This window comes from Cavia porcellus, unplaced genomic scaffold, assembly GCF_034190915.1.
Source record: "Cavia porcellus strain 051 isolate PalLab524CR breed Dunkin Hartley unplaced genomic scaffold, mCavPor4.1 scaffold_2, whole genome shotgun sequence".
Classification (NCBI taxonomy): domain Eukaryota; kingdom Metazoa; phylum Chordata; class Mammalia; order Rodentia; family Caviidae; genus Cavia; species Cavia porcellus.
In genome coordinates, this window is record NW_026947485.1 from 18304046 (window position 1) to 18317138 (window position 13093).

General features: G+C 33.7%; 1 protein-coding gene across 13 annotated transcripts in view; it reads right to left on the reverse strand.

The window, feature by feature from the left end:
* Dgkb (diacylglycerol kinase beta) overlaps positions 1–13093 on the reverse strand; it is a 645864-nt gene that overhangs the window by 145384 nt on the left and 487387 nt on the right. For all 13 annotated transcript variants that reach the window (XM_063238955.1, XM_063238993.1, XM_063238976.1 and 10 more), the window contains one exon: positions 4925–5015. In XM_063238955.1, the coding sequence (XP_063095025.1) occupies positions 4925–5015 (91 nt within the window). The remainder of the gene's footprint in view (positions 1–4924; positions 5016–13093) is intronic.

Genomic DNA, 13093 nt, shown 5'->3' on the forward strand with positions numbered 1-13093 from the left:
ATCTTGTGTAAATACCCTGCAGGCCTCAATGAATCAAACACATACTGTGTGTCAGGCCTCCTACCGTCTTCAAGTGGAAAGTACTGGCTAGATAATTAGATAGTACATATTTTTTAACCTTATTTGCATGCATATTATATCTTTTGCACACTGACAAGCAGCAGTAACAACAAAAGTCAGATTACCACAGGGAATTCCCACAAAGAAGTCTTCATTCCTTATAATTTGCAGCCTAAATTAAAATAATTTGATCTTTGACAAGGATGAAATGTCAAGCAGAAGGGGGTCCTCTACAAGCCACGGCCCGTGGCTTCTGAAATCTGCCTAATTTATGTCAGTCACTTCTTAATACATATTTAAGTATTACACGAAAAAGATGATAAATATGCAATCTGACACCTTTGGTATTTCCCTGCTGTTAATTTATAAAGGTCTGGCTTCCCCCAAACTGACTAAAATCATTTAAATAACAGAAGAATTGCGAAATAAGCTGGAGTCAGGGCCTGGCTTCCATTTTCACTCAATATTGAACACAGCAGGTAGTGCACTAAGACAATTATTTGACTAGGCCTCAGAACCCCACTGTGACAAGTTACTTTCAGAATTAGTGAAGGAGAATTCCTTTGTTCATCTGCAGAAAGAGAGCACATGTTGTAAATAGATTTTTTTTCTTTTTAATTGAACTGGTAGAGTTACACTCAACAACGGAAAAACACCAGGGTAGGCTGTTTTTCATGTTTGTGCCGTTCAGAGCCATGTCATGTGTCATTTTGAGGAAACAGAGCAAGCCATTCTTGAAGAAGGGAAAAAAAATTCTCAAGAAGTTGCCAAGAACAAGGACTGATGAAGCACATTGATGCTCCTTTGAGAGCAGGACAACGTACTTAAATACATTGCTATTTATTAATGATTTGTTTCCACTAGTTCTTGACCTCAGGCAACCTTCCTCTGTTTGCTTTAACATTATGCTCATTAGTCTGGAAAATTTCAGAGCTAGTGCTGATGGAGAACAGGAGTTGGAGCGCACCAGCTAGTATATGAAAATAAAGGCTAAGGTGAAGGCTGTGAAATATAAACATGTTATAATACGGTGTCAGATAATATCTTCATCGTCTTTGAAGATTTATGACTTTAAAAAAGTTACCAGAGCAAAAAAGCATATAAAAGTTTAAGAGCTAACAGCCTCAGTTCATCAATAAATCCTGGATATTTTTATTATGTAGGAAAAGGTTATTAACACATAGTACTAGAGGAACTATTTATAGAGTGTGATCCTCTGAGGCCATGACTATCTACCTAGTGAAATGTAAATAGAACTTTAGAGATACTATGAGGGGAGAGAGAGAGAGAGAGAGAGAGAGAGAGAGAGAGAGAGAGAGAACAAAGATTGTGCTGGGAAACCACTTTAGCGTAGTTAAAAATTCTATTTGCCTGCTTACTAGACACTAAGATTCCCGTCTTTCAAATCCCAATAACTCGTGTTGTGCTATATACTGGTTTTCATATAAAAGAAACCACGTAATATTTAAGCTTGTGTGTTTCAGGTACTTTGCCGAATATTACAGTCTCAAAGTGCATCCATTTTCCTACATATAACTCAACTTTATGCTTTATGGCAGAGTAGTACTCCATTATACATAAATACATGTTTTTGTTGTTGATGAGCATGTAGGCTCTTTCCTAGATTTGGCTATTATGAATTTATTTGTTAATTCTTGAGATACTAGAAAAGTACATAATCATGTAGATCATTCTCGATATTTTGGGATAGAAATTCTTAGCTTTAAAATCTACCTTCTGGGATAGTTAATACTGACTTTTCAAGTTGATTGGTTAGAGAGCCATCTAGGAGATTTTTAAGCATGTTTCTGGCAGAATGTGTGTAGATCATGAGGGCATGCATGAGCTCAAGGACAGTATCTGGTCTTTCCTATCTCTGGCTCTTTTCTGTCTCTCTGATTCCTGGATACCATGAGCTCAGCAATTTTTCTCCACTAGGTCTTTGTGCTCTGATATGTTTGCTTTGGGGCTAGAAACAATGGGCTGAAATCTGTGCAACCTAGAACCAAATAGATCTTTTCCCTTAAATTTTGAATGTCAGGTATTTTATGCAGTCAATAAGAGCTGGCCAATACAACCTACTTCCAGACTTACCACAACCAAAAGACCGAAATACCGGAGAACAGGTTTTGTTATTCTCTTACTTACTTTGAAACAGGGATTCAGGAATCTATCTATATTTTAATTTTTCCCAATATATTTCTTTCCTTAGATTTTAACATGTTGCACTAACATAATTTTTATTTCTCTAAATGCTTAAAGAATATGGCAGGCTCAGCCCTGGACACATGACAGTACCTCTTGACTTCATAATGTTTTGAAGAAGACTAATGCGGATAATGCTTGTGCAATGCTCAGCACCAAGTGTGGGCCTGGCTAAGACAAATAAATCTCAGCTATTAGTGTTATTATCAACTACTATCCCATGATAGTTATATCATTCTAAGCATTTATACTCTTTGGAAGGAGGTTTCCATATGACAGAGGAGACTGAAATAAAAAACATACACAGAAAATGGCTTGTGTTTGAAGAAGCTGCCAATGAAACATATATCCATTGCTTGAGGTTCTGTTGTTTCTTATGTGGTTTGTTCCCTATTATATATTTTTCAAACCATAGTTGGTATAATTTTAGGCCACATAGGAAGCAATAGCAAGCAGAATCAAATTTCCGAATTGCTGTTTTTGTTATATTTAATTATGAATCAACCTTGAGGGTAGAAAGGCATATTCTGCTAATATGATAGACTGGATTCATTAAAATGTGAGCAGAGAGGCAGATTTGGCATTGCCATCACAGACACACACACACACACACACACACACACACATACACACACACACCTCAAGAGAGAGGGTAATACCACAGAGAGTCCTCACAGTTTGTAATGCTTACTAAAACAAGCTAGTCTGTTGCAGAACCAGAATGTCAGACTTGGAAAACATGTAGAAACATGAATCTAAGGAATAAAACTTCCTTCTAGCTGTCCAGCTTCTTGGTGAGTGTCCTGAAGAGTTTTTCTATACACTATAAAGATCTATAAACAAAGCAAGTCGGTTTTCGCATATTTAGAACTTTAAAATGGAGTGAGGCAGGAAAAGTGGGATAAAAGAATACAGACGTGTCCTGTACATAGAGCAGATCTCTATGATGTGTGAAATCAGTATTACTGCAAACATGTAAGGTGCTAGTAAAAATAAAAATTGCAAAAAATCAATGTTCTCCACATTTCTTTTCATTCAAAAATCTTTTGCTACATAATGTACTTTATTCTTGCCCTTTTTCTTTTTAACTTGGGGCACACATACTATTTCCTTATAGGTCAACATCTCTTCCGTCTGCAGGGAGGGACCGGCTGAGGGAAGCCCAGGAACAGGAATTTGGGTCTGCATTCAATCAACGCTATGCTCTTGTTTTTTAATTTTTTTTTTTTTTTTTAGTTTTTAGTACATATTTTTTGATATATGTTTCTGAGAATAAATGATGGGCAAAAATCCACCGTATAAGGCAGTTTTATAAAAGTAATGATTTTGAATGCAAAGGGAATTTGTAGGGTCAGAATAAATACTTTTTTACATATATTGCTACATATAACAATGCACAGAGCATGTATATAACTGCCTTTTTAAATATAAGTGACACATATTGCTATATTGTATATTATTAAATATGTATGGACTACTAATGACATGTATTATTATTATTCATAATTTATGTGTATGTAATGCACATTCACAGATAGATGGTCACGAATAGTAATCTCAATAAATCCATTCTAAGTCCGAATCTTTCACCTTCTGTGATCGTATTCCTTACCAATAACATCGTCTAATCCAATCAACAAGACCTTTTTCCATGCCATAACCATCAGGCCCACTTCTAATAATTTATTTTTCTAATCATGACAAGAAAAGAAGTATCACAACATCACATCACGATTAGGACCATTTTGAGTATTGCATTATCAAACAGAAAGTTAGTATAACGGAGGCCATTATATACTTTTGTAGCTCATAACTACTTCTGTTTACCAGATTATCACTTGAATATGGGCCACTAATCACATGGGTTCCAGGGAGGCACTTATATACTTATTTTTAAAAAGTGAACAGTGTCACACCAGCATTTCTCAAGTCATATAAATGGATCATTAGGTATTCATGTTTCCTAATTCTATTACTTTGTTTTTGTCTTTACCATTTGTCAACATATAACTTTTTCTTTTTCTTTAATCTTTAAAATCTCATTATGTCATTTTCTTTTATAATACATCTCTAAAATTTTGACTCCTACAGCGTCTGTCTATTTTTGGTAGACCTATTTGCCCCAAGTCTTTTCAAAGTATGTCTTATTATCTTTGCTCTCTTTCCTGGCATTTTCACTTCCTATGTATGTAGCTGGAAATGGCAAGTTTGGGAACCGAGAAAGCCTAGTTAATGAATGGGAATGGAATGGAGAAGTACATTTTTTAGCATTTATTCATGAAAGTAAGTACAGCTCTAGTGAACTGTGTTTTAAAGGTGACAAGATATCGAGACCTGGAAATAGTTTTTTTAAATATATTTTGAGACTTTTTCATTTTCTTCAACTACTTTATCTTACATCTTTCTCTCGACACTATGCCCACTGACTTCTTTACTGCCTCTTAAAGTTATGTTCCACTTCTTATATTTGTACTGTGTTAAAACAACTTTACACTACATTTGAGATGACTACATGCCTTATGAGTGACAAAAGAGACACTTTAGAATGGTAGATAGACTTGATGAAAATATACTTCATTGCAAGGTCTATACCATAAACATATTAATAATAAAACACAAGCCATTTTCAACTTTTCAAAAGTGAATTCATGTTTCTTACTTCTATTTCTACAGATTCATGTAGCTTCTTGCAGGTGGCTGAGAAAGTTTCAGACGTGCCAAACTCAAAATACCAAAATTTGTTCTTCATTCTGAAAAAGGAAAGGAAGACGTAGCTTAGGCAATAATCAATGACAGAAGGGATATTTTTTACAATGACCTCAGTCTGTCTTGCATTTTAAATAACAGAAAAGATTTGAGGAAATGTGACATGCAAATGCAATGGATGATCATGTAATTTTCAAAGCTTAAATGTTGATGTCAAATTGTATGATAACCCTGGAAAAGATTACAAAATTTATTTGACATATGCAAGTATATCTTTGATTTTTAAATATATTGGTTAATTAGATTTTTAAAAATGAATTTGGTGCTTGTGATTCCTGTGTTAGATAACTTGATTTTAGAACCAGTTACTCTGTAGTCATAAGAAGATAAAAAAAATTGGGGAAAATGAAACAAAGCTAAAATATGCTAAAGTCTTATGCATATGCATATAAGACTGAAACATATGACTTTGGAGTAATCATTAAATTTAATTTTAAAAATGTTATGCTTTTTCATGTTAACAGTAGTAGGAAATTATGTTACAGTATGAAAGGATAAAGGAAATCATAATATCAGATAATGTAAATTTCAAAAAAAATATAGTTTACAAGAATTTGGTATTTAACTTTAAGTAATATTATGATTTTTTCTTCCATGAACCAATGATGATAAACTGGGCCCTTTGTACTAAGGTAATTAAATTTATAACTGACTAAGGTAACTTTGTGAAGCTTCACTAGGTTTTTGTGTTATATACTAATGCATTAAACACATATTCTTATAAAATATATCACTTTTAATTATGCATATTTTCAATAAGGAAACATCTGAATTAAAAAGAAATATAGGTAAAATGACAACTTTCACAGAAGAAGGTAAAATAAATATTTTTGTTACAATGATGCTAAATTTTTCATTTTGAAAATAAATATTGATATCTGTCTCTTACAATAGGATCAAAACATTTTGACAATTGAAAAAGACTTATTGCAAGGATGTCATTACTTAATTCAATCTTATTATTGGTTTGGAAAAAGACTTGAAACTTAACTTAATACAGTGCTAATTACTATGTTTCAGAATAGAATTTGCTGATACTAAATTATGCAATATAAAAATAACCTTACATTATTTCTGTAGACATATTCAATGATATGTACATTCACACATGTTTTATTTCCTTAAAATTGTCACAAGCCCTTCTTGAATAGTCATATTCAGGCTAGTAATTTGAAGGTCAGTGTCAGTTTCAGGTTACATAGGATTCTATAGCCATGAATTCCAGAGAATATTTTTTTTTTATTTTATGGCACGATTTTACATATGTGAGTAGATATTAACAATAACGCACAGCTAGATGGGACAAATTGAATGACCAGATCTAAGAATCTACACTAAGTTTATACAAGTCTGTATAAACTTAGTGTAGCTATCTAATTAACATAGCAGATATACTTTTATAAATATACACATTTGTTGAAGTTATGTAAAATTAAAAATACATTACAATTAATTCATCATTTTTGCAGAAATTATATAATCTTTCATATCAAGAAGAGAATACTAATCTGTATGAGGTGGTGTCAAGACATCGTTAAGGAATGACTGCCTGGAATTATTCTTCCATGATTAGCTGTTGCAACATTTTTGTGTTGGATTTCTCTCCAGAATTTTCTGCCTTCATTCCTTCATTCATTGGTGCATTCATTCATTCATTTGCTCAATCATTTAAAAATATTTAATGAGAACTTTCCCTTCTATATGTTAATGTGTTAAGTTTTGTAGATACAAATACAAATGTAATTGTTTTTATTCCAAGGAAAGAAGACTGTTGTAAAAGTACAAGTGTATCATATAATCATGAAGAGTTAATTTCCTAAATGAAAATGTGAACAATGCATTGTGGCAATAAACAACGATTCCACTAATTTTGCTTTGGAAATCCCAAAAGGCTTTAATAGAGAAGGTGATATTTGAATGGGTAAGTAGGAGAGAGCAACAGAGAATAAGGACAGGACAGACAAATTGATATTTTGGGGCAGCTTACTCTGATGTAAGAACACATTGAGTAGGGACTAACAAGAGTGTTGAAGTCTGTCTCACAACATTGCATGTCCAGTTACAAGGTTTGGATTTGATCTTACAGATTACAAAAGACTAACAGAAATCTATCAGCAGTGCAGTGACTTGGCCAGCTTTGTTCTATGGGCAAATAAGTACAGCAGAAATGAAAAAGTAGCCTTGAATGTTAAAATGCTGGTGTTATTGACAGAAATGTGCCTAGCAGAATAGTTCAAATGAAATATAACTGAAGGCCTAAATGAAGAGGAAAGGGAAATAGAACAGGGGGCTCCATTTACGAGACATCAATGAAGTAGAATCAATAGGAACAGATACTTAGTTACGCTGATTTATGCCATATCTAAGTTATCTCTGAAAGCATATGTAGAACTATCAGAGGATTATGCAGCATTTTTAAAAGGACCATGGGTTTTTATTTTGACAGGTTCTATGATCTAATGTGTACTGTACTATAATTTGAAAATTAAATACATGAGATTTTGTATTATATGCAAATGATTCTGTATTCTCTATTTTTTCTATTCTGCTGATCAAAGTTCATCATAGCTTAATTAAAATAATGTAACACTTGTATCAGGTAACCAAGGCATACTTACTTAACCATATCAAAAGAAAAGGAAATTCTGAGAATTTACATTCAGGTTTTAGTCACCATATTATTTAGCATTACTGCTCATGTGCAAAAGCTACTTTAAATTCTCCATTATTACAACCATTTTATGTCTCACTTAGATAAATATATGGGTGTAATAAAGAGCACATAGAATCAGATTCCACATGACAAATTAAAGGCTGTTAAATTTTATTTTTTAAACCAAACTGGTCTTTAGGTTGTAGAAATGCAAAAGAGCACATTGAAGCATGTATGCTATCTGTTTTATGGTTACATTAGAAAATGATCCAAATAATTCAAATTCAGATTTGTCAAAGAAACTCTTAGCTTTGGAGTACAGGATGTGGTAACTGGATATTAACCCCTTGTGAAATGGACGCACTGCAGTCATATTTATTGTATTCTTGGACTGGTTTGTGCCAATAATTAAACAGACAAATGCCCTAAAAACTCCACACAAAATTATTCATGCAATTGTAATTTCATTTAATTTTAAAAATTCCATTTCAATGAATATAATTCTTGAGTTTAATATTTGATACTCTCAGCAACCAGATGTTCAGGTAAAGTTCAGTCAATTATTTCCTGTGTACCTGACATGTTTTTACTAACAGTAATTTTACTTCTTCAAATATTGTCAGAGAATTTGAGTGTCATGAATTCTGTTCAAGCAAAATCACTTGGGCCAACATGAAACTTAGTTAATACGTAGTCCTGCAAGTTTCTAACTTTCAAATAGTTATCTTAACTTATAACAAGATATTTTTGAAGTATTTTTTCCTAGCATATGTTTTATGTTTTGGCTTTTCACTGCTAATGTTAATGCCACAAACATAAAATAAACAAACAAAAGCAAAGTACCAGTGCAGTTCCCAAGAAAAATACAAAAGAACATAATTAGGTATGAAGCTCATTTCTAAAAAAGATCTGTTATAAAGAGGGGCATGAAATTACCTCATTTATCTTACTTAGAAAGTTTAAAATAATAAATACAAGGAAAGTTTTGATTTAATGAAATTACTTTGAAAGGTCATCTTTTTATCTTACAGATGCACTTTTTATTATTTTATGTGTTTAGTGTAAGTGTAGAAGACACAGGCGGATTAGTTAGTATGTACAGAACCTGAAAAGTTTTCTATAAATAGTTGACTCACTTTTCAAACATCCTTAACTAAGTGATTCCACATTGCTTTGGGTAGATACCACCGCCAAACAAATAAAAAACAAACTTCTTTTAAAACTTGCTTTTCAATGAAAGCAAACATAATATCCTAAGTAGCTTAGTTAAAATGGACATATAGCTAGTAAGTCCTTTAATGATCAACAATGAACCAAAATCCAATCCTTTTCATTAGTTTTCTTTTACTTTTTTCCTCTTACTTAAGTATTTGAACATTCATTTCCATTCAAAAAATAATTATGTTGGAAAAAAGTTTTCAACAGTTTAATTTCTTTAACAGTCATGCTCAGTCTTATACTTCTGAAGTACAGTGGGAATTTGGAATTGTCAAACAATGTTGGTGATGGGACCAATGTTGGTGTGTGACTGTTGATTTGGAGTAATAATATGAGTGTTTAAAGTGATATATTTATGCCATAGAATCTACTGAGTTCTAGTAGTCCTTCACTGGTAAGCCATACTAAACACTGATTACAAAGTCATTTATTCCTAAGTGGAGTTGATGCATTTCTTTTAAAAGTACAGCACAGTCAGAAGGAAGAGCCTCGAGGGGACCTAATTTCCCTGATGAATGAGCGGGATCTGAAAGCCCTCACAGGTTAGCCACCGCTGGCACTGTGGGCAGGGCCGCAGGGCTGGGCAGGGCAATGCCCGTCAGCCAGCACATTGGTAACTGCGAAGTACACTTCAGTATGTATTTCCTCACTTTCTGGAGTCTCCTGCATTGTCAGGGACCACAGTAAGAGGCGTTTTTAGGACGTGAGTCCTAGCCCCAATCAAGTGAAATCAGCAACTTAATTTTTCTTCTCTGCAGCTTTACTTCACTTTCCAACATTTAAGTATCAGTGTTATATATTCACTTGCAGATACTTGAGATGATAATTTAATAGTGATTATTATCCATATGAACATAACTCACTTTCCTAGTGAAAGTGACCCCTTGCTTTATATCATCATAAAGTATTGAAATCCATTTTATTTAAACTCTCAAAGTCATGGAGTTTGTTTGTTTGTTTGTTTGTTTTTTTGTCTTTCATAGTAAGAGAATAATGTTGATAATGCTATTTCAAAAAGAAGAAGCATTGCTCCATGATTATAGTGGAGCCACCATATATTCACCGTGAAGAGCGCTAGTATTTTTCATGTTTTTATACAACGGGTAGGGGTGTATTTTTTTTAAGACAGACATATACAAATGCCTGTATCTAATGCTCATTCATAAGATGTGGCTGTTAAGTCCCAGGGAGACAATGAAACAAGCTATAGAAACTTCCCAGAATCATATAACACTCCATCTTAGTTTGTGAAAAAAGAAAGATGATATTCCAAAAATGCAATTTTTAACCTGAATTACTTTTACAAGACTAAAGAAACTTTCTCGTGTACAGATAAATTTATGAAAAATGTGTACCAAATGATCAACTATTCCTCTATGTTTTAAAATTTATTTCATAACTCCACTTTAAAAAAGAAAAATGCTGGTTATGTAACAGTATTTTAATGCATAAAAATTTTGTATCTTGCTACTAATCAATGATTCCTGACCTAAATGAGCTCCTTTCTCAGGTTTTTATTGTACACTAGATGTAATTAATAGACTGTAAATGGAAAGGTTTAAGAGGACAAGCATTACCACATGGCAGGATCCTAACTAAGGTGCACACACCTATAAACTCAGGGCAGTGATAAATTTGTGATTAGGTGAATGGTAAAATTAATCCTACAAAAGATTTGAACAACCGAACATGTTCAGAACTGTGCATCTTTCAATAATATTTAGATTTTTACTGCTCAAAACGTTTCCCAATAATAAATTCTCTAGGAAAAATGGAACAAAACTTACAGTTAGAAATATTTGCTGCTGTTGCTGAGCAAGTGAGGCTTTGGGGTGTGAAAGTAACTCTCTCCACATTACACAGAAGGTAGAAAAGTCTAAATCAAGAGATTCTAATTTGTTTTCCTAAAATCATTGACTCAATATGATGACAGTCATGTCACCTGAAACATTTTCTAAGCTATACAGAAAAGTCAGAGGTCAGATGGGTGGTCATAATAATGGTGGTGTCTTTGCCCACATTTCTATTTAGGATCGGCCTCCTAAAACAAGCCAAGTGAAGACTGTCACCTGGACTGATGGAAGACACCTGAGGGAAACCTGCTGTGGGCTTTTAGGAATGTTCTCCTCTTGGCTAAGATCAGAGTGGAAGTCACACCCTCCTCGCCTGCTTCCGTGTTATCCAGCAAGGATATGAAACTGCCATCTTGTTATCATGGAGGAAAAGGGAAGGGAAATCCATGTATGCTAACCTAGTTTTCTCTAACTAGATTGAATTGCTTAATCAACCACCCTGAAACAGTGTCTTTCTAGATTTCTACTCACATGCGAATTATAAAACTGACTCTGTTTTTTGTACTTTGTTTCTTGCATCCAAAATCACACTCACAACAGAATTCATCATAGTTTGGAAGAAAGTTGAGTGATATTATATACATATATAACCAATAAAATACAGTAATGAGCATCATAGTTGTCACACAATACTATTTTTCTAAATGTGGAATTCAGTAGTGACTAAAATGAAAGAGTTTTTAAAAACTGAGAATTTCCATTTAACAAATGTCAATTCCTTGTGCTAATCTTGTAAGTAGATATGGATGTATCACTAAATAGACTTTTCTCCTGTTACTTGCTATCCCATCAAATTTTGCAAAAATTATTTACCCATATATATGGTTGAAATAATCTGGGAAGCAAAACAGGTGCTTTTGAGGTGTCCCCATTGCGTATCTGATGATTTCAAAGGTATCAGCAAAGTCTGTGTAGACTAGTATGCAGCTACAATGTTCATACCACTCACCAGCCCAAATTCATATCCAGCAACTTAAAAACAGGGTCACCTGGTGAAATTTGAAGTAGTAAGATATGTCATGTTGTCTGAGATTTTCTGCAGCTATATTTCAGATATGGCATTTCTCAGTAATATGAATAAAAAAAGTCTAACCAAAATTTTTAAACATACAATAAAATATTGTACTCTCATATGAAAGGTAAAGTTTATTTAAATTGACTATGATATTCATGAATAGAAATTGACTATCATAAGAACAAATTGTCCTTGATAGGCTTAAAAACAAAAAGCAGAGGGTATGACTACTGTGGAAATTAGCACATTTCTGGACTTGGCCCTGAATGTCAGGGAAAGTTGACACTCTCCACTGTCCGGTGAAATAAAAATTCATTTGTTCAACATTCTGAGCCCCTACTCCAGATGAGAAGGGATAGGAAGCACACTTACACAGGGACTGCATGAAGTCCCTGCCTGAAACAATACTTACTTTTATGAGGAACTCAAAGCAGTAGAGAACATCTGCACAGGATATTCTATATGTGTTCACAATAGAAGGGAATATAAAGACTCCCTTAAGGAAGGAAACTGGTCAGACTGTCCAAAGACTGTAGAGTTTCTTTATGCATCCTCTTTCCTCTGATCTAAAGCTATAGTCACCAGGAAATATAGATGTTAATGTGTCTTTCTATGGCCTTAGAGATCATGAATGTGAATTTGAATTGTGCATTTAAATCCCTGCAAATAAATTACCACCACTCATTATCTTCCTTAAGTGGTATATAAATTTTCTAATTGGTAAAACTGAATAAGTGAATGGTAGCCTGAACACATTTGTGTGCCAGGATTCAATTATGTCTATGCATTTGCCAAATGACAGTGAGGTTTTGGACCATGTGTGATCACATTATAAAGATATTGCCTACTGGTAGGCCTGCTGGGAAGCCCAAGTAGACTTCCTAAGCGACAGGAACAACTAGCTGGGTTGTGGCAATTGAGAGATTATGAAATAGATTGCAAAAACAACTGTTTGCTGCAGCATTCTGTCTGCCACTTACCAGTTAAAATTCCTGAACTTTGCTCCCTCTCGCGCCCCTTAACTTTTCTCTCCCTGTCCTCGGTACTGGCTTTTACTGAATGCACTATCAACAATCAAGTTCAGGACTAGTGAAGATGGTATACTCGAAATGTTTACATGGTCTGGCATATACTTAAAGAGTAGTGCCCATTAAAAGCTTCCAGAAAGTTAATTAAGCATAGATGTTTCAGTAGACTCTACGTGACAACTTAGATTTTTCTTCCCAAAGTATAGACAACTTTTTACAACCATGATAAATTCATTAGTAATTTGGCATTTCCAGTGAATATTGGAAGTTATCACATATTAAACTAAATAACCTG